At 36.6% G+C, this 19,619-nt stretch overlaps 6 protein-coding genes across 6 annotated transcripts; 5 read left to right on the top strand and 1 right to left on the bottom strand.

The window, feature by feature from the left end:
* Positions 1-1,929: 1,929 nt before the first annotated feature.
* Positions 1,930-4,497, top strand: LOC106315628 (oxysterol-binding protein-related protein 3A). Its single transcript, XM_013753421.1, has 11 exons — positions 1,930-2,044; positions 2,121-2,232; positions 2,318-2,411; positions 2,541-2,657; positions 2,760-2,832; positions 2,927-3,045; positions 3,141-3,262; positions 3,337-3,513; positions 3,588-3,732; positions 3,814-3,992; positions 4,077-4,497. Exons 2-11 carry the CDS (start codon positions 2,135-2,137, stop codon positions 4,312-4,314), a joined length of 1,362 nt encoding a protein of 453 aa, XP_013608875.1. The 5' UTR covers positions 1,930-2,044; positions 2,121-2,134; the 3' UTR covers positions 4,315-4,497.
* Positions 4,498-6,158: 1,661 nt separating this feature from the next.
* Positions 6,159-7,784, top strand: LOC106317410 (putative cyclin-D7-1). The gene is made up of 5 exons (XM_013755232.1): positions 6,159-6,460; positions 6,704-6,790; positions 6,879-7,173; positions 7,280-7,407; positions 7,533-7,784. The coding sequence occupies exons 1-5, from the start codon at positions 6,203-6,205 to the stop codon at positions 7,782-7,784; spliced, it is 1,020 nt and encodes a 339-aa protein (XP_013610686.1). The 5' UTR covers positions 6,159-6,202.
* A 1,148-nt stretch (positions 7,785-8,932) lies between these two features.
* On the bottom strand, positions 8,933-11,320 carry LOC106315497. Its single transcript, XM_013753239.1, has 12 exons — positions 11,058-11,320; positions 10,864-10,990; positions 10,692-10,765; positions 10,573-10,619; positions 10,345-10,483; positions 10,219-10,263; positions 9,942-10,131; positions 9,798-9,859; positions 9,631-9,731; positions 9,500-9,554; positions 9,384-9,428; positions 8,933-9,298 (listed from the first exon to the last, which is right to left on the bottom strand). Exons 1-12 carry the CDS (start codon positions 11,251-11,253, stop codon positions 9,117-9,119), a joined length of 1,263 nt encoding a protein of 420 aa, XP_013608693.1. The 5' UTR covers positions 11,254-11,320; the 3' UTR covers positions 8,933-9,116.
* A 1,154-nt stretch (positions 11,321-12,474) lies between these two features.
* On the top strand, positions 12,475-13,493 carry LOC106316875 (thaumatin-like protein). The gene is made up of 2 exons (XM_013754744.1): positions 12,475-12,685; positions 12,763-13,493. Exons 1-2 carry the CDS (start codon positions 12,619-12,621, stop codon positions 13,440-13,442), a joined length of 747 nt encoding a protein of 248 aa, XP_013610198.1. The 5' UTR covers positions 12,475-12,618; the 3' UTR covers positions 13,443-13,493.
* A 144-nt stretch (positions 13,494-13,637) lies between these two features.
* LOC106313772 lies at positions 13,638-14,528 on the top strand. Its single transcript, XM_013751681.1, has 2 exons — positions 13,638-13,972; positions 14,165-14,528. The coding sequence occupies exons 1-2, from the start codon at positions 13,713-13,715 to the stop codon at positions 14,301-14,303; spliced, it is 399 nt and encodes a 132-aa protein (XP_013607135.1). The 5' UTR covers positions 13,638-13,712; the 3' UTR covers positions 14,304-14,528.
* A 2,170-nt stretch (positions 14,529-16,698) lies between these two features.
* Positions 16,699-19,619, top strand: LOC106313451 (vacuolar amino acid transporter 1). The gene is made up of 11 exons (XM_013751254.1): positions 16,699-17,062; positions 17,157-17,437; positions 17,550-17,764; positions 17,845-17,868; positions 17,968-18,151; positions 18,233-18,452; positions 18,529-18,664; positions 18,742-18,907; positions 19,060-19,103; positions 19,181-19,243; positions 19,323-19,619. The coding sequence occupies exons 1-11, from the start codon at positions 16,851-16,853 to the stop codon at positions 19,416-19,418; spliced, it is 1,641 nt and encodes a 546-aa protein (XP_013606708.1). The 5' UTR covers positions 16,699-16,850; the 3' UTR covers positions 19,419-19,619.

Genomic DNA, 19,619 nt, shown 5'->3' with positions numbered 1-19,619 from the left:
TATTTGTGTCGGTAAATCTTGAATTACTCGTGAAGTATATGAATGTTGAAACTCTCTTTCACCGTCAAATATGCTGTTTAATAAGTTTTAGCTATTTGGCCATCTGATATCGATTATTGTTTCTTGGTATTCGTCTATTATTGAAACTGTTTTGTTAATAAACTGATGTTTGCTGATAATATTTGGTCTCGTATGTCTGTATGCATATGCTTAACCAGTCATGCAGCATCCAAGTCATGATGTGCACTAGGTTGTATTAGAACGAATAGTTTTAGACTGTCTAACTTAAAAAATTAGAAAGTGAATATATGTGCTAAGTAGTGTTTGAAAAAATGGTTTAGACTATCTTAAATGGTAATGGGTCACCATTAGATTATAAATTTCCTTAACCACTAGTTGTGTTTATAGCTCTATTGTTCATGTAATTTGTTCTTTACATTTTTGTTTGGTTCTTCTTAGTAAATTATTTTTTCCATAGACATTTAGTGTATCTACAACTTCAACTATTTTATATAAAAAAATTGTGAAAAAACATTTTTTTTGTTTTGAAAATTAGCCTTAGGCCCCCCAACGGCACTACTGATCATTAGTATAAATATTTTTTTAGAAAAAGGTAACGAAACAAGTGGAGTGGTAACGCGAAACATGAGCCATCTAATAATAGCATGTGGTTACTCTCATGTGAGTAGATTTTTGCTTGCTTTTATATGGGATCATAAGTTACAATATACGACACCACAACGAAGATGTTTCAAAAAAACACAATGATGTACCTCATTGTGTTTGCTTTTCTTTTCAATGGTTGCACCGCCAACAAAGTGTCAGATTCTCTGATTCAAAAATCTTGTAAAGAAGCTTCAAAGTCTCCAGGTCCGGACATGATTCCAGATTTTGAAATAGTTTGCATTGCATCTCTCAAAGAGAATCCGAAGAGCCAGAAAGCGAGAAATCTCGGTGATTTGACCATGGTAGGAGCAAATAACGCCATATCAAACTTAACGAACGTGAAAAGAATGGTGGAGAAGATTATAAAAGAGAGAAAATATAAGAATAGTCTTACTAAGAAGTTGTTGGAAGAATGCCTTAAGCTTTACTCCAATAGCTTTAAATTGTTAACTTCAGGTTTGAATTACGTCAAAATGCGGAATTTCGATAAGGCTGCAGATGATTTTATGGATGCAGGGGAGGGACCGGCATTCTGTGGATTAAAATTTAACGGCGACAATCAACAGATATCTCCTGTGAAAGAAGAAAATATTGTTCTCATAACAATGTTCGATATTCCTAAGACGTTTGCTAGGGACGTCTCATACGAACAAAGAAACAATAAAAACAAAAAGGAAGAAACAAACTAGTGGAGTATCTCATTAGAAATAAAGTAGGTTTGTGAAGATGCTTAGCCAGACTAGCGTCCAGTTAAACAAAAGGGTGCTACGTGAGTTCTACTGAACAACAGTAATGAAAATTTAGTTAGTTCTCATTAATAATTTTGTTTGTGTGTTATTTTTTTGTTTGGATCATGTAGTCAAATGATATTTATTATTTACGAGTTATATTATTCTGGTTATTGTTTTATTAATTATGTTTTGGTTATATCAGCTTTATATAAATCTAATATATGTATACTGTGCAATTTAAAATGAAACTAACTTTTATGAGTTTCATATGCATGTTGAATTTTCAAATAACGATTTTTAAACACTAAAATGCCTTTAAATGTATCATTCAACCCAAAAAAAACCCTTTAGAATGCTGAGTTTTAATAGTAGCGTATACTTTTGGTCCCTAGCATTATGAAAACCCAATATGATGAATATAAGCTCGTATTTTGGGCTCAAAAAATCCAAGGCACTTCGATTAATCCGGTCTACTTCGGTTTAATATTCCCGTTCTTTACAAAAAGAATACGAGAAAAGTAAACACGAATAGTCTAGTCTTGTGGAAAATCAAAGAACCGTCAAGGAAGACCAGCACAAAGTCTCCTTATCGCCTTCTCCACAGTTGATCTTCCATTTTTACGAACGAACATTCTTTGCCTATCCTTGTAAGGAATCATTCTCCATAAAAGCTCATATTTTTTCCTAAGGTTGAGCCAGTCGCCTCGTTTCTTCTATAATCAGCGGCGGTGAAAGTGATGTCTCCTAACGATTCAAAAAACAGAGCCGGTTTTCTTAACTCTCTTGCTTCTTCCATCACCAACTTCGGGTCGGTCATGACGAAATCAGTTAATGGGTAATAACTAATAAGCATAAGGATTGTGTTTTATGGATAAAGCAGTGCTGTTTGATGAGAAATGTTTGCTTGTTTCTTTTCTCAGTTTGATGGGATATGAAGGGATAGAAGTCATCAATCCAGATGGAAGTACAGAAGAAGCAGAGGAGGAAGCAGGAAGAGGAAGATGGAAGCAAGAGGTATATACAACTGTTTATTTTATCATCTTCTAAAAAAAAAAGATTTTACCAGAATGGTAATAATAATTACTAATTTTGAATTGTTCAACGTGCCTCTCTGAGTTTCTATGTTTGGATGATTTCTCTCAGGAGCGTGATGGATATTGGAAGATGATGCAAAAGTATATAGGATCTGATATTACATCCATGGTGACTCTTCCTGTGATTATTTTTGAACCCATGACGACGCTACAGAAAATGGCAGAGGTTTTGTACATGTTCTTATATTACACATTTACATGAAGCTCTCTTTTGAGCTGAATTATTATGTATATTTATTTTACCCATTTTGTTGTAACCTCTCATTAGTTGATGGAATACTCGCATCTGCTGGATATGGCTGACAAAACCCAAGACCCTTACATGCGCATGGTATATGCATGTAAGCACATTCACATTCCTTCCTTGTGTTTTCAAACTCTGTATACCTCTTGAGTCTTGGCTAACTATTTAAAAATAATAATAATATCGAACAGCAACATGGGCTATATCTGTGTATTATGCCTACCAACGTACATGGAAGCCGTTCAATCCAATCCTCGGTGAAACTTACGAGATGACTAACCATAATGGGATTAATTTTATAGCTGAACAGGTGAGTCGTTTCTTTACAACTCTTATTGTACTTTGTCTGAGATGTAAATATCATTAGTTTTTTGTTGATATATTGATGTTTAATTTGTTCCTCAGGTCAGCCATCACCCGCCAATGAGTGCTGCTCACGCAGAGAACGAGCATTTCTCTTACGACTGCACTTCAAAGCTGAAATCGAAATTACTAGGCAATTCAATCGACTTCTACCCCGTAGGAAGGTAGGGTAACTTCTCCTACTGTAATGTAACTGACCACAAATTCTTAGTGTTTAGATTTTATAATGTATCTATAGGACAAGAGTGACACTTAAAAGAGATGGTGTGGTTCTTGATCTTGTGCCTCCTCCGACCAAGGCTCATAACCTTATCTTCGGACGAACATGGGTCGATTCTTCAGGAGAGATGATCATGACCAACCTCACCACTGGTGACAAAGCGGTGCTTTACTTTCAACCATGTGGCTGGTTTGGGTAATTTAACTTCTTTCCTCATCACACTTCTTTTGACCTAATACTGGAGCTGAATTTTTTGACCTAATGGACAGATCTGGCCGTTATGAGGTGGATGGATACGTGTATAATTCAGCTGAAGAGCCCAAGATACTAGTGACCGGTAAATGGAACGAGTCCTTGAGTTATCAGGCTTGTGACACTGAAGGCGAACCTCTTACAGGCACCGAACTAAAAGAGGTTGTCTCAATATTCTATTCTTAGCAGAAAAAAAAAAAAAGATTTTGTTACAAGTATTTAGACTATGTTACATTCCCACAGGTATGGAAGGTCGCTGAAGCTCCAGAGAAGGATAAATACCAATACACACATTTTGCTCACAAGATCAATAGCTTTGACACTGCCCCTAGTAAGCTATTGTCATCTGATTCACGTCTACGTCCTGATAGATACGCCCTCGACACTGGCGATATGACCAAAGCTGGTTATGAAAAGAGCAGGTAAACCATATATAGGCTTTTTAGTCATCATCCCCAAAGTAATTTTAAAGACTAAATAAAATCCTGGTTTTTTTTGTTTCTCAGCCTAGAGGAGAGACAAAGAGCTGAGAAGAGAACCCGAGAAGAGAAAGGCCAACGATTTGTTCCGAAATGGTTTGATGAAACCGAGGAAGTTACTCCCACGCAATGGGGGGACCTCGAAGTGTACCAATTCAATGGTAAGTACTTGGTCCACCGCGCTGCAGCGGATAACTCCGAGATTAACACCGATATGGAGTCAACCAAATTCAACCCTTGGCAGTTCCAAGATACCTCTCCTTAAAGCTTGTAACAACAACAACAAAAAAGACTACAATCATATTCCATATCTCTTGTTACAGTATTAGTAAGTCACCATTCCCAATGTATATATATTTCTATAAAATATATATATATATATATATATATATACTTATCATATAAGCTCTTGTTGTACTCCATTACTGTTTTCTAAGAATTAAAGGTTTCTACAAAAGACAGTATGGATTTAAGCGGAGACAAACGGTAGAACAAGCTACGTAGAAAAGGCAAAATGAGAAGTTTCTTGGGTCATAAGCAACTAAAAAATGATATTTTTCTTGTTGCTCCAGCTCCACAAACATTTCCAATAATAACGAAAGAACAAGATATCAAAAAATAATATTTTTTTAAACAAAAATGGGGAAGTTGGTGCGGAAAAAATAAATATAAACAAATTTAAAATAGTAATGTATTTGCTGTCACTGGAAGAGGTAATTACACAGAGGGCGTGGACTCACGAGGTTGGTTAAGAATTTAAGATTAAGAAACACTGTACCCATATATATATATATATATATATATATTTGTCTTCTCTGAAACATTTATATTTTTACTCGTTTTTGTAACATGAAATATCTATGATGATAATCAGTTAACCAATTGGGTAGAAAGCATTTACCTCGTTTCATGTGGAACGACCTCTTCTTATTATACCCTTTGCAACTATTTCCACTCAATAAATAAATAAAATGATATTTTTCCAGCTTTAATCAAGAAAAAAGAATGTATGCATATATTTAAGCTCTTGTCTAGTGTGAAACATGTAAAATTTACAGTCAAAAAATTTATAGATAAACAAACATGCAAAGTTAATTGATAAATTTTGGAAACGATATATAGTCTCCAAATCCAAGTTATCTATAGAACGATGGTTTTCTAATAGATTGTAATAATGGTTTTAAGTGATTCTTCAAACTCCATTAGTTTTCATATTTGAGCAAAATTATGGTACAAAGTTAAAGGTAAACAGGATCTTATTTATTTTCATATAGTTTTATATAATATCTTTGATACAAACTATAAAAAGATTTTCTATATTTATTTGAAATCTATACAACATATATTGTCTTAAAAATAGATTCATGAGTCCAAAATAAATAAATAAGAAATAAATGAATAGATATTGTAGATTTTTTGAAATTGCTATACTAATCTGAAACCAATAAAACATCTATTGTTTTAAATAAGATAGATTTGTGAGTGCAAAATCAATAAATGAGTTAAATAACTGTAATTAAACATGTAAGAAAATATTTTTATCTCAAAATTAATTTTAAGTAAGTGCAATATATATGATCTATGTTATCATATTATATTTAGTCCTTAATATGATACTACTATTTATTGTTAACTCACACTTCTAATCAAAAACATAAAAAAGTATTCACATGGATTTCAAATATTATTAACATTATTTAAAATCAGTTATTTGCAAAACAGCAGTGATTAAAAGATTGCCTAAATACATAGTTGAATAACTTCGAAGATATGAATGCTTATAAAGTATTTAAAAATTCATAGTTGAATAACCCAAGAATTCTCACTCATTGGATTTGTGTTTACTTCATTCGTGTTTTCTTAGCTAGGAGCGATAATTAATTACGACTTGTATCCGGTTTAATAAGAAAACGTAGCTCCTGTTAAATAATCTCTTACACAAACACCAATAAACCAACGCATCTTCTTATGGTCTAACCGACGTATCTTCTTAATCCTCTGAACTGTCTTACTTAACTTCCCATGTTCTTCTCCACGACCATCTCTTTCTCCATATATATATAGGTCGCTTCCTCTCTCTCATTTCATAACACTGTTCTCAGAGTGGACAAAAAAACCGAATACCTTAAAACCGGTTTAACGAACCGGTTCCAATGGATCATCTTCTGTGTGACGAGTCATGGTTGTCGGGTCCTTCGACCCCGGAGCCTTTTCCAAACTTGCGCTTGAATATTCACGACGATCACGTGGAAATGTCTCCAGCCATGGATGCAGCAACGGTAGAGGAAGCCATTTCTATGGATTTGGAGAAAGAATCATGTTTCAGTAATCACGGAGACAAGTTTATTGAGTTTCTTGTTTCTAAGAATTTAACCGATGCTAGGTTTCAAACAGTTCAATGGCTCATTCAGGTATCATAACTCTTATAATATACATCTTTTGTTTTTCAGAACAAAATAGTTTTTCATGTTTTGACCAAAAAAAAAACCTTTTGGATCGGTCACCGCAAGTCAAATTCTGCTTTTGAATAGGCTTATCTATTCATATTTTCTTTTGCTTAAGCGTAATGTTTATGATTTGTTTGTGTGAAGTGTATGTTGGAAACATGTTTATTCTAACGAGTAATCTGTCTGGATTTGTTGTTGTTTTGTCAGACTCGGAATCGTTTGAATCTATCATTTGAAACGATTTTTTCCGCCGCGAGTTGTTTTGATCGGTTCGTCTATGCGACTAGCTGCAATGTAAGTAAATGGATTTGTTAAATAACTCGACATTGCAGTTTAACATCTGTTTATCCGAAAATGAACGAAACTTACTAAATAAATGCAGGAATGGAGTAAGTGGATGGTGGAGTTAGTTGCAGTAACCTCATTATCGATCGCATCAAAATTTAACGAAGTTTCTTCCCCTTCACTTGAAGATTTTCAAATGGAAGGGCTAAATCATATGTTTCACCATAAGACCGTTCTTGAGATGGAACTCATTGTATTGAAAGCTCTAGAATGGCGTGTTAACTCGGTCACGAGTTTCTCTTTTTCGCAAATACTTGTTGCTACAACCGGGATGGGAGGAGGAGACATAATGATGAATCGTATCACAGATCATTTGCTAGATGATTTATGCGGTAATAAGATTTTCACATTTTTTTTTGAAATTGTTTTCTTGTTGGAGAAGAAAGTACATGAAATAATAAATGATTGATCGTTTTTGAATCGTAAATGTGGATGCAGATTTGAAGATGCTAGCATACGCACCAAGTGTAGTGGCGGTTGCGGTTGTGTTGGATTTTTTAGAAGAGAAAGCAGCTCTAGAGGAGAATCTTGGAAAATTTATGAATCTCTTTGGAGAAGAACACAAGGTAAAATTGAAGTGTTGTAATAATTTGTATAATTGTAATATAGTTTCCACAAATGAAATATATTTGTAATATAGTTTCCACAAATGGAATACGTTCTGATCATTTATTTACGTGGATAACTGCAGGTGAGAATTGCGAAATGTATTAATGTTATGAAATCTCGAAACGTGGAAGAGGGCTGGAGAAGAGAAGTGAAGAGTCCAGCCAGTGTGTTGCAGAGAGGAGACGTGATGAACATGAACATGAACATTGTTTATTACGTTGAGAATCTTTCTGCCATTTTTCAGATTTTACGATCCGATAAGAAGAGAGAAAGAGATAGTCACGAAGACGAGAATCGTCCTGCAAAAAGAGTGACGTTTGTTACGTCAAATTAATTATCTATCACATTTATGAATAGAATTATAGAAAACATACTACATTTTTTGTATCGACTGTAAACTGGCATGTACCATTTATCTATTATGTTTGACAATAAAAGTGAAATATTTTTATATAATTTAACATGCTATTGGGCATAGTTTTGCCGATATGAGGATAATTAAATACAATTTAAAGGAATAAATAAAAAAAAAAGACAAAAATAGCACTAAATCAAGTTTTTGTTCGCAAACTAGCACTCAAGGTCAAAAGTCACAAAAATAGCACTTAATGTTTTATCAAAAGTCACAAACTTAGGGTTTAGAGTTCAAGGGTGGGGTTTAGGATTTAGGGTTTAGGGTTTAGAGTTTAGGGTTTAGGGTTTAGGGTTTAGGGTTTAGGGTTTAGGGTTTAGGGTTTAGGGTTTAGGGTTTAGGGTTTAGGGTTTAGAGTTTAGGGTTTAGAGTTGAAAAATGAGGTTTTGGGGATAAGATTTCAAATTTTGAAAAATAAAAAAATTAAAATTTTCAAAAGATAAAATGTTATTTTGGTCTTTTTAGTTTTTGAGTGCTATTTTGGTAATATAAACTCAGAAAGATGTTATTTTGGAGATTTGCCCAAGAAATAATCCCGATAAATAAATAAATAAAAAGTCACCATAAATTATCAACATGAAACCGGGCCTCGTAGTCTGGTGGTAAAGGAACCTCGGCTGAGGTGCCCGCCACCCAAGTCCGAGCCCCGGCCACGAGGGGTATTTACATGGGCTGCCTCTCGCCCTCCAGACCACTTCGCGTAACCAGGGGCCCTTAAGTGGACGCTTAAAAATCCTGTAATGGTTTGGGCTTAGGCCCGGTGGGCTAGTCGATCACGCAAAGTGATCGGATACTGGATTATCAAAAAAATTATCAACATGCACATAATATCACGTGTGAGTTCAACGCATATATCCACAAGGACCACAACCGCAGGCTGACTTCTGAAGATAAAAATACTGTCGTGTGCTGTGAAAGTAAAATCCTCTTTTTTTAGTGCGAGTGTGTCAAAGTGTAACCCACATGTCAACTAGCGATTCTGGGATTCACACAAACGGCTGAGATATTGAACTCAGGAGCTTGCATTGTTGGCCTCATCAGAACTTCCATTGTTAATTAAACACACAAAAAAAAAAACTAAAACTAAATAAGATTCTAAACAAGGGAAAGGGCTTGGGTCTTTCTCTGTAATGTGTTCAAGTCTAGTCACAAGAACAACTCTTTATGAAATGTAAAACTATTGAGACTAATTATACATCAAACTGTAAAATAGTATTTGTTTTTGGATTCTTTAAAACCATTGTTGGGTGAGCTTCAGAGGACACGAGTGGTGCGAGCATCTATGATGGCTACTTTATCTAATGGGTCGGAGGAGGGAGTCAATGCCTCTGAAAGAGAGATACGTCTGTTTCTCCATGCAGATTCAGCCCATGCTTTCATCTTCTCTCCTTCGCTTTTTCTGTTTTCTTGAATCAGTAGTAGCTCCGCATACCCTCCTGCACCAGTCACCAATCAAAAATCCAAGTTTTAAGCTAATTTCCATATCGTGGAACAGAGTTATAAAGCGTGCATCTTTCTCACCTCTTGATAGAGCCATTACTTCCCGAGTTTCCACGTTTATTATCCCTAAAAAATCAGAAAATATGGTGAGAACCATCGTATAATGTGGGGTTCAAGAATCTCCCGTTTGAAGGTACCGTCTGAATCCAATGGAGGTGCTTTCATGAGCTCCAATGCTCTTCTAAAGAGTCCCTGACATGAAAATAAACATGTGTAAGATGAGGAAATTATAATGTTAAGATGGAGTGTAAAGTAACTTGTTTCTGACCTCTTGAATCAGGATAGAACTCGAGCGTTCTTTTTTGGCTTTGTTTCGGTACATGAGAGCTACTCCGGTTAAAATCACGCCAACCTTGGGATGATTGTGTCCTGATCCGAGTAAGCGTTAGGCTGGTGCATTAATTAAAAATGAATAGATGGGACAACACAGTGTACCATAATGTTCCTCAGCGCTTGTCAATGCGCTTGTCAGTGTTTCCTCCGCATCACCAAAGTTTCTAATTAATAGCAAAAAAAAAAAAAAAATTCAGAGGTGAATAATTTAGATTAGCGACGAGGACCACGAAACTCAAAGCGTACCCAACGTGTGACTCGAGCTGGCCAAGAGCAAATGTGGCTGCTAATGAAACCGCCTTCAAATTCATGTTACAAGAACTCATAGACTCTTTGGTGTCTGCTGCTCCTTGAATTGCCTTTTGATACATCTCCTTTGCCTTTTCAAAGTTTCCAGTGGCGTGCAAGAATTCACCATAAGAAAGTGCAACGTTACCTATATAAATGTAGTTAGGCACTTCACCGCAATAAAACGACAGAGCTACCTCCGGATTAACAGAAACGTACAAGTGTCAGTGTGTACCTTTGCATATGTCATGGTTCTCAAGTCCTCCAAACAAAGATTCGGCTGCACCAACAATTAGGCTATACATAAAACTAAGGAGGTAATGTGGAATAAGAAAAGTAAAGATGAGGTGCTTTTCTCTACCAGATTCAGTATTTCCTTTAATAAGCTCAACGAGGCCTTTGATCGTTTTAGCTGTGGCAGCCACGTCCTGAAGATTCTCATGGCCTCTCTCTTTAACCAGTTCCACAAATTCATCAGCAACCATTAGTGAAGCATCATCCTAACCAGGAAAAAAAAACATGATTAACTTTCTAACACAAGTTGCTATACGTTAACACACCAAAATAGTAGCACTGTTGGGATTTGAACCTGTCCTAACTGAATCAGCAGACCAACAAGAGCTTCCACAGCAACAGCTGCACAACAAAAGACAGTTCCAGACTCAACAACAACCTTAAAAAAAAAACACATATAGAAAATATCAAAACCTTTGATAGACAAGGAAGAGAGGGTGAGAGACATGACATGCTTGAGGCGTTCAATGGCCTCGCTACTGTTCCCACTGTAAAACCACAAGAAACCAAACACTAATATAAAGTCCTAAGCTTTCCACCGCTAACTAACAAAAATTCAGAGATGAGAGAGAGATAAAGGTGAAACCTTTCGTATAAAAGATCAGACATAGCAAGCAAGACCGTAGCTTTAGAATCGTGAGAAGCCTGATCATCGTTGGGTTGAGTCCCAAGGCACTGTTCAAGTACTAGCATCCCTTGAGCATATGATTCATCTGCAATTTTCGAAGAATCTCTTACAAAAACTAAGGTTTTAAGGCAATGATGTTAGATTGAAAAAACCTGATTTTTGAGAACGAGCGTGGGAAAGAGCGTAGTTGACCATCTGAATAGCCACATGATTCGCGTTTGGAACGCTGATTTCACCGTGAATCGCCCTCGACGGAATCGAGTACCGAACAGAGCTGCTTCTAACCGATATCGCGCGGCCACGAATCGTTGCGGCTGCTCTTGCGTATTTGGCAACAGAGTGAATCATGTTCGCTCGATTTACTCTTTCTGTTCTTCTTCCACTATATTCTATGGACGGACTGGACTCTTCACCTGCCGTCACTAGCGGTCGTCAATTTCAACTGTTTTCCTGATGATTTTTACCGACCGGTTTAGTTTGAGTTTGGTTCGGTTTAGCATGGGATGTTCGTTTTCAAGGGTTTGTTTGGTACTCATGATTTTATTAATAGTTTCTTTTTTCGAGAAATAGTTTTATATAATATTTTGCAGTATATAAGTTATCTCTTGCAAGATACTTTGTCTACAACAAAATTCAACCTCCCTACAGATCAACAGAGTCTAGAGCCTATCACATTCTTGGATTCAATCTCTCATACCAGCTTTATAAAACACCAATTTTATAATTAAGAACATGGAAAAAAAAGAGTGTAATGATTTTTTGGGTGAAAATATGTTCAAAAGAAAGCAAATCCTCACATTGACGCAATGCATATATGCTCTTTGCTGATTCTACAAAGTGATAAAGGTCTTTGCAGAAGTATATATATGTCAGGAAATACTAGGCAAGCAAGTCGTCAAGTTTATACACAAGCATTTTTCTTGGTCGAAATTATACCCAAACATTTTTTTTTGGTTATGTTTATACACGATACATACTATGTAAATTTAAAACATTCAAGAACTCTATAAACAAAAAAGAAGCCAATCTACAACATTTAATTTTTTAATTAATTTAAGTGTTAACCACAAGGTGATGGTCTAGTGGTAGACGGACTTTGAGATTGCTAAGCAATCAGGATTCGAAATCACCCAACTACATTTCACCTTACGGTTATACGAATATGGGTTTATCTTACGGCTCATTTGAATATTTGGAGTGATGTCTATTCGTACACTGCACCACCAATTTGAGAATTAGTTTGAGCATTTTCATTGGCTTCTGATACTCCATGGTTAAAAAAAAACAAAAAAAAATTAAGTGTGATGATGAAATTAAAAAAAAAACATGAATCTTTAACTTTTTCTTTTAATCCTTCTTTAACTCATCATTTTATTTGTTTTAACATCCTTGCTTTAACCCATTCCTAAATTGAAAAAAAAAAAGAGGTACAGATATTACTTTGTAGAAGGCTAACAATCAAGCCTCCGTAAATATCTCTTATCTCTATCTTTCCCACTAATCCCATTAAAGACTCGGTCTATAAAAGATTAGCACTTGGCAGTTCCTTATACAACAAATCCACTTCACCATTTACACTCTCGCAACTCAAGTTTCCACTTATTTCTCAACCACGTCCTTCTCCTATTCCTTTATTAATATCCTCTTGAAAATTACCCCAAAAAGAGCAAACTTTAGAGAGTGAAAGATCCCCATACACACAGAACAACAGCAATGGCGAGTTATGCAACTCTCTTACTTCTCTTTCTCACTATCTCAGCCTCCTTATCTTCCTCCATTGGTACGGTATCTCTCGTCCCCATTGTTTTACGAAATGGGTTTTGTTAAGTTTTTGTAATATTTTTATTTTCTGTGCAGATGGAACGCAGCTTATACTAGTGAACAACTGCCAGGAGAGCATATGGCCAGGAATTCTCGGCGGCGGAGGCCAAACCACGCCGAGAAACGGAGGCTTCCACATGGAAAGCGGCGAAGAGACCATCATAGACGTGCCGGATAAATGGTCCGGTCGTATATGGGGTCGACAAGGCTGCACCTTGAACCAAAACGGCAAAGGCGGCTCATGCCAAACCGGAGATTGCAACGGCGGCTCGCTCAACTGCCAAGGAACCGGCGGTGTTCCACCAGCAACCGTCGTGGAAATGACACTAGGCTCATCGTCCTCGCCGCTTCATTTCTACGACGTGAGCCTCGTAGACGGATTCAACCTCCCCGTGTCGATGAAACCCATCGGAGGAGGAGTAGGATGCGGCGTGGCGGCTTGTGAAGTCGATTTGAACGTTTGCTGTCCATCGGCGTTGGAAGTGAAGAGAGATGGCAAAGTCGTGGGATGTAAAAGCGCTTGCTTGGCGATGCAATCGGCCAAGTACTGTTGCACCGGTGAATACGCGAATCCTAAGGCTTGTAAGCCGACGCTATACGCGAATCTGTTTAAAGCGATTTGTCCGAAAGCTTATAGTTATGCGTTTGATGATTCGAGTAGTTTGAAAACGTGTAGGGCTTCTCGTTATGTCATCACTTTCTGTCCTCCCAAGTAACGACTCTGTGTGTTTTCTGGTTTTCGCTTATTGAATGAAAGTAACCATCCTAAGCAAATGTTACACGGGCCTTTAATTTTAATGGGCTTAACAGGCCCAATTTTAAGCTCGTAATATCTTGAAGGGCCCCACCTTATCCAGATAGAAAACAACTGAAGACCCCAAGAATCTGAACTGAAACGTTATCCATTTCAAGAGAGTGACACGTCGTGATTCCTAAGCGTTCGATATAAATCCAATCGCATTATTACTTGTTATTAACCGGAAACCATGGCGATCGTACCGGCATTGCAGACGACGTTCGTGGCATCGACGAACTTCCTGAAACAATCGAGACCTTCTTCTTCGTCTTCGTGGGGATCATCATCACCGAGCAATGTGACTCTTCCCAGAAACAAGAGATCGTCGTCCGTAATTGTTGCCGCTGTCGGTGATGTCTCTTCTGACGGAACCATATATTTGATAGCCGGAGCCGCTGCTGTAGCTCTTGTCGGAACAGCTTTTCCGATCCTCTTCAAACGCACCGACACGTAACCACTCTCTCCTGTCTCTTATTTGTGTATTGTCCGGTTCAACATTGGTTCACAATAAAACCGAGCTAAATCCTCTGTTAGATTTGATTAGCCAAATGGAAACAAGGCCTGAGTAGATTGAAAACATACAGTAAAACCCTTAACCGATGTAGTAAACCGAACTTAAGAAGCTGTTGTGGGTATGTATAGGTGTCCGGAATGTGACGGAGCAGGATTTGTGAGGAAGGGAGGAGCGACTTTGAGGGCCAACGCCGCAAGGAAGGATCAAGCTCAGATCGTTTGCGCCAACTGCAATGGCCTCGGCAAGCTTAACCAGATTGATAAATAAATTAACTCTCTTCTTTATTATATCTACAAACCGCTATTTCACATTCCTCTTCTTCTCTATGTAATATAATATACTCTGTAAGTTTTTCTGAATCCATGAGAGAAATATTCGATTCGCGATAGCTTGTTTGGAGATGCAATTGTTTCGAGTTGTTGTACCTTTATATGCTCTAGTCTCTGTTATGTTTCTACATTATATTTGCTCTGCAACTGCAAGCGTTAATCACATGCATGCGAACTGTGTTGTTGTTCAGGTGGTTTTGTATCAAATATCGTCATGTGAAGCGTTTGGTGGATTTTGTAATATTTTCAGGAGACCAGGAAGAAGATCGCTTGGGATGGTTTTGCTTTAAAATATTTGACAAAAAAATTGGTTTGGCTAGAAAAGTATCACTAGTTCAAACAATAACACAAGCAAACAGAAGAACAAACAAACAAGAAAATAAGCAAACAAATCTAAAGGACGTTATCTTTTAAAAATTCCAAAGAAGAACTTTTATAATTGCTAGATTGATTAAGAAAAACATAGTGATCATATGTGTCCGAATAAATAGAACGAACCATCTTTAACGATTTTAATGATAGGACACACTACATTTTATTTATTGTCACAAATTTACACTAATTCTATGATCAATCAAGTTAATGTAAAATTTATATATTTTATATAAATTTAAATATATAAATTTTCATAAATTTTGAATTTTTTTTAAGTTAAATATGTTAAACTGTGAAAATAATTTATTTTATATACCTGATGAAAAATAAATTTAAATAAAATTTTAATCATTTAACTTTTTTTTGATTAATACTGCTTTAGTTTTGTATTTGTTGATGCACACTCACAATTAATTTTGGTAAATATATATATTTATAAAAATATGATATATAAGTTGATGTAAAAAATTATATTTGTAGTTGTATTGAGCTTATTTCTATTAGTGTAATATATATAGTGATGTATGAATTCTTATATAGTGATATATTTGCTTATTTTTATTTGTAGTTATATATTAATTTAATAGTAATATATGAATTATTAATATATTTTAATAGTATTGTCAAAAATAAATATTTATACAAAAATTTTACATTAATGATGATATATAAATTAATAATGATTGCTATATTTAAAACATCTTACCAAAAAATATAATTTTTTATATGGAAAAAATTGTACATGTTGTAATTAAGTTTTTTTTTCCATCTTTTATTTTATTAATGGGTCTAAGCCCATGATCCAACAAAACAAACATAAAACATAAAGCCCGACACAATGGGCTCACATAAACTAAACCCGGGCCTAAAGCACAAGCCCACAAACCAAACGGCTAAACACGCGTCCAACAAAGCTCGCATGCCCGTCCACGTGTTGAAGCCCACCCCTTTCGAGAACACGCGTCACCTGGTCACACCACCGCGACCAGCACCGAGAAGACATCGTCGGCGAAGACGAAACCACCTATAGTTTCGACGGAGCACGCCGGAAACTGAGACCATCTCACCCATCTGTTTCGCCTGGACTCTTCAACGGAGAGCTACATCGAGACTAACTCGAGAAGAACTACGCCGGAGTCAGAGAAACGACGCGACCAAACTCCACCATAGAGGCCAAACCGATAAAACTAAAGATCTCCAACCATCGATCTACACTCCAATAAGACATCAATCATCTACGATCGATCCAAAAAATCCACACGATTTTCAGATCGAGAGTCGATTGGACATAGAAAACCCAAAAGCGTAGATCAGGAACTAGTTCCGGAAACAAACCGGAGAAGACGCCGGCGAAAGGACAGTGCTATCAGAGTCACCGCTTTCCCGGGGACGAAAGCCGGCGAAACCGGTGCTGTAGAGCCACCGTTTCCCGGAAACAAAGCTGGCGATAGCGGTGTAGAAGAATCACCGCTTCCCAGAAACAAGCTTGCTAACCGGAGATGAATTTGGTAGAAGCTCCGGTTGAGATTTCATCTCAATCCTTCCTCTGTGTCTGATTTTTTGAGAGAGGACAGAGCAGAAGGAGAGAGAGAAACATACATGTTGTAATTAAGTTAGTGTCATGTCATATTTTTTTTAGTAAATCATGTCATTTTTTTGTATCGAATGTGGTGATGACGCGTAAAATCACTTCCCTAAAAGCTGTAATTGAATATTTTGATAATAATCATATATATATATATATAGAAAATAAATCAACGGTTAATGATGAATGGAAGAATTTATTGGAAAATGGGACAGCGGTATGTTTGCATGTATCACCTGCAACCATAGATAATACAGTTTTGGAAGTTAGTCAACAAAAAACAAAATGGAAATCTATAATATATTGCTATTTTGGAAGTTCATAGGACACGAAGAATATCTTCAGCATCAATTCTACACCGCAAGAAGATGAAAAGAGAAACAAATATTAAAAAAAAACATTGAATATATTATTACCCACCATTGATATGGTTCCCATATATAGAAGAAATCATTTTGACTAGCCTGAAACACTAAAACCCGATTTTACGTCTCTCTCTCAGCATTTCATTGAGATCGTGAGAAGATGAAACTCGACGAAGAATTCTTACACGACAGAGACCATTCGTTTCTGACAGATGACGAGGAAAATCAAGCAGATCTTGCTTGTTCTGACGATGAACACGATGGAGATGGTCGGAGATGCGGAGCAAATTCTGATACCTCCTCTCCGTTGTCTCGTAATCGTTCAGATAACAATCTCACTGATGTCCCTCCTCCATGGCCACAGAGCTACCGGTAAAAATAAAATAAAAATATCAATTTCCTGCTCTTTTTTCTTATTGAATTCTCTCAGAATTACAAAGGTTGAGATGATTTTTATTTTGTTTAGACGATCAATGGATTTAATGACGGGAATGACTCCACCTTCGGTGAGTTTCATGCCTCGAAGCCTGTCCCGGAGATCAGGCTCTTCCTTCCACAAGAAGCAACCGTCTTCCTTTTTCGATTCGTTTTCTTCTTCCTCAAGCAAGCCTCTTCTCTCTCAACCAGACCCTGACAAGGAAGATACCATATTACCTCCCCATTTTCCATCCCAGCTCAAGCTCTCCGTCACCGATCTTCCCTTGCCACAATCTAATCTCTGCTCCGTTTCTCAATCCATTCTCAACGGTAAAAAAATAAATGAAATGTTGTGATTAGTAAACATGTTGTCACGTTCAAGTAGTATATCATTCCATCGCCACTATTTATTTTTTATTTTTTATTTTTTGGGGGCATGCAGGAACCAATGTGCTGTGTGGGCTAGGATTAATAACAATGCCTTATGCAATAAAAGAAAGTGGATGGCTAGGTTTGATCATACTCTCCTTCTTTGGAGTCATCACTTGCTACACAGGCATTCTCTTGAAGAGATGTCTTGAAAGTTCTCCTGGTCTTCAAACTTACCCTGATATCGGCCAAGCCGCCTTTGGCATTACCGGTCGCTGCATCATTTCCGTAAGTTCCAAAAATCAAATTACTTTATAAAAATTATGTTTCTTGAAACTGAAGCTTGACTTCTTTTTCTTGAACGGCAGATCCTTCTGTACATAGAGTTGTATGTAAGTTTTATCCTCTCTATTGTTCAATATTTTTAAAATTCTTCAATGAATTGATGGCAATTGTTTCGTTAATTTAAACTTTGTTTTCCAAAAAACTAGGCAGCTTGTGTGGAATACATAATCATGATGAGTGATAACTTATCAGGACTATTCCCAAACGTTTCATTGAGCATTACCCCAGGGCTGTCTCTAGATTCTGCTCAAACCTTTGCAGTTTTAACCACTATTCTTGTTCTTCCAACTGTCTGGCTTAAAGACCTTAGCTTGCTTTCTTACCTTTCAGGTTTGCTTTTCCCCCTCCTGAATCTTTCTGTTTTAGCTTCTTTGATGATGTAATTGACCGTATTTAAACTCTCTGGTTTAGTTGGAGGAGTCTTGGCATCAGTCTTGCTAGGTCTCTGCCTCTTTTGGGTCGGTGCAGTCGATGGAATCGGGTTTCATGCAACAGGAAAACTTATGGACTTCGGTAACTTACCTGTTGCTATAGGGATTTTCGGGTTTGGGTACTCGGGTCATTCGGTTTTTCCAAACATATATTCTTCTATGAAAGATCCTTCCAAGTTTCCTCTTGTTTTAGTTATTTGGTAAGTCCAAGAAGCCCCTCTTTACGTGTATCTCACTATACCATAATATACTAATACATCCTTCTCTCTTGTGCAGTTTTGGTTTCTGTACGGTCTTATACATAGCGATAGCAGTCTGCGGTTACACCATGTTTGGTGAAGCGCTCCAATCACAATTCACATTAAACATGCCTAAACACTTCCTTCCATCTAAAATAGCGGTTTGGACTGCGGTAGGATAAGCTTTCTCATCTGATTTTCTCTATATACTTATATGTATAATCAAAATTGACTTTCTTCGATCTCTCAGATTGTTACACCGATGACAAAATACGCGTTAACCATCACTCCAATCGTTCTGAGTCTCGAAGAACTTATTCCAATGGCTAAGATGAGGTCACATGGTGTATCGATATTGTTCAGAACAATCCTAGTCATCTCTACTCTGGTCGTTGCTCTTTCAGTTCCTTTCTTTGGTAATGGTTTTTATATATGTATGTTGCCTCCTGTTTTTATATAATTTCATAAAGCATAAGCACGTAACTTAATACCAAGCTACATTACCTAACTTCCTACGCAAGATACCTATCTCATCATAGCTTCTCTGATCGAATTCTTTAACTTACAGGGATCGTGGCTGCACTCATCGGATCATTCCTTGCAATGCTTGTGGTAAGTTCTTCGATAGAGAAATATTTAAATTTTAAATTGATAGAATCCACGAAAAATAATGTTTCTTTTGTTTACAGGCTCTTATCTTTCCATGTCTATGTTATCTTAGTATCCTCAAGGGTAAATTAACCAACACTCAAGTAAGTACATATAGCTACTTCACCCTTAACGCTGTTTTCCTTTTATTGGAGAATTTTATTAAGCATCTTCTTTGTGCAGATTGGATTATGCATGTTCATTATAATCTTCGGGTTGGTGAGTGGTTGTTGTGGTACTTACTCGGCTATCTCAAGATTAGCAGACCAGATGACATGACTGGCTGAAAATTTTATGGAGATTTAAATTAGGTGTTTGTTGTATACTATACTACTATGTTTATAAATATCTATTCGGTTCAGACTTTTTTTTTGGCTTTAGAAAACAAACCTAAATGAAACCCCGAATATAGTCCAGTCTGGATTTTTGCCATGTAAGAATTTAAATCTTTCAAATGTGTTCTGGTTTGAGTTTTTTTTT

This window comes from Brassica oleracea, chromosome C9 (assembly GCF_000695525.1).
Source record: "Brassica oleracea var. oleracea cultivar TO1000 chromosome C9, BOL, whole genome shotgun sequence".
Lineage (NCBI taxonomy): Eukaryota > Viridiplantae > Streptophyta > Magnoliopsida > Brassicales > Brassicaceae > Brassica > Brassica oleracea.
The sequence above is the reverse complement of the archived record's forward strand: the minus strand, read 5'-3'. Positions and strand labels throughout refer to the sequence as shown.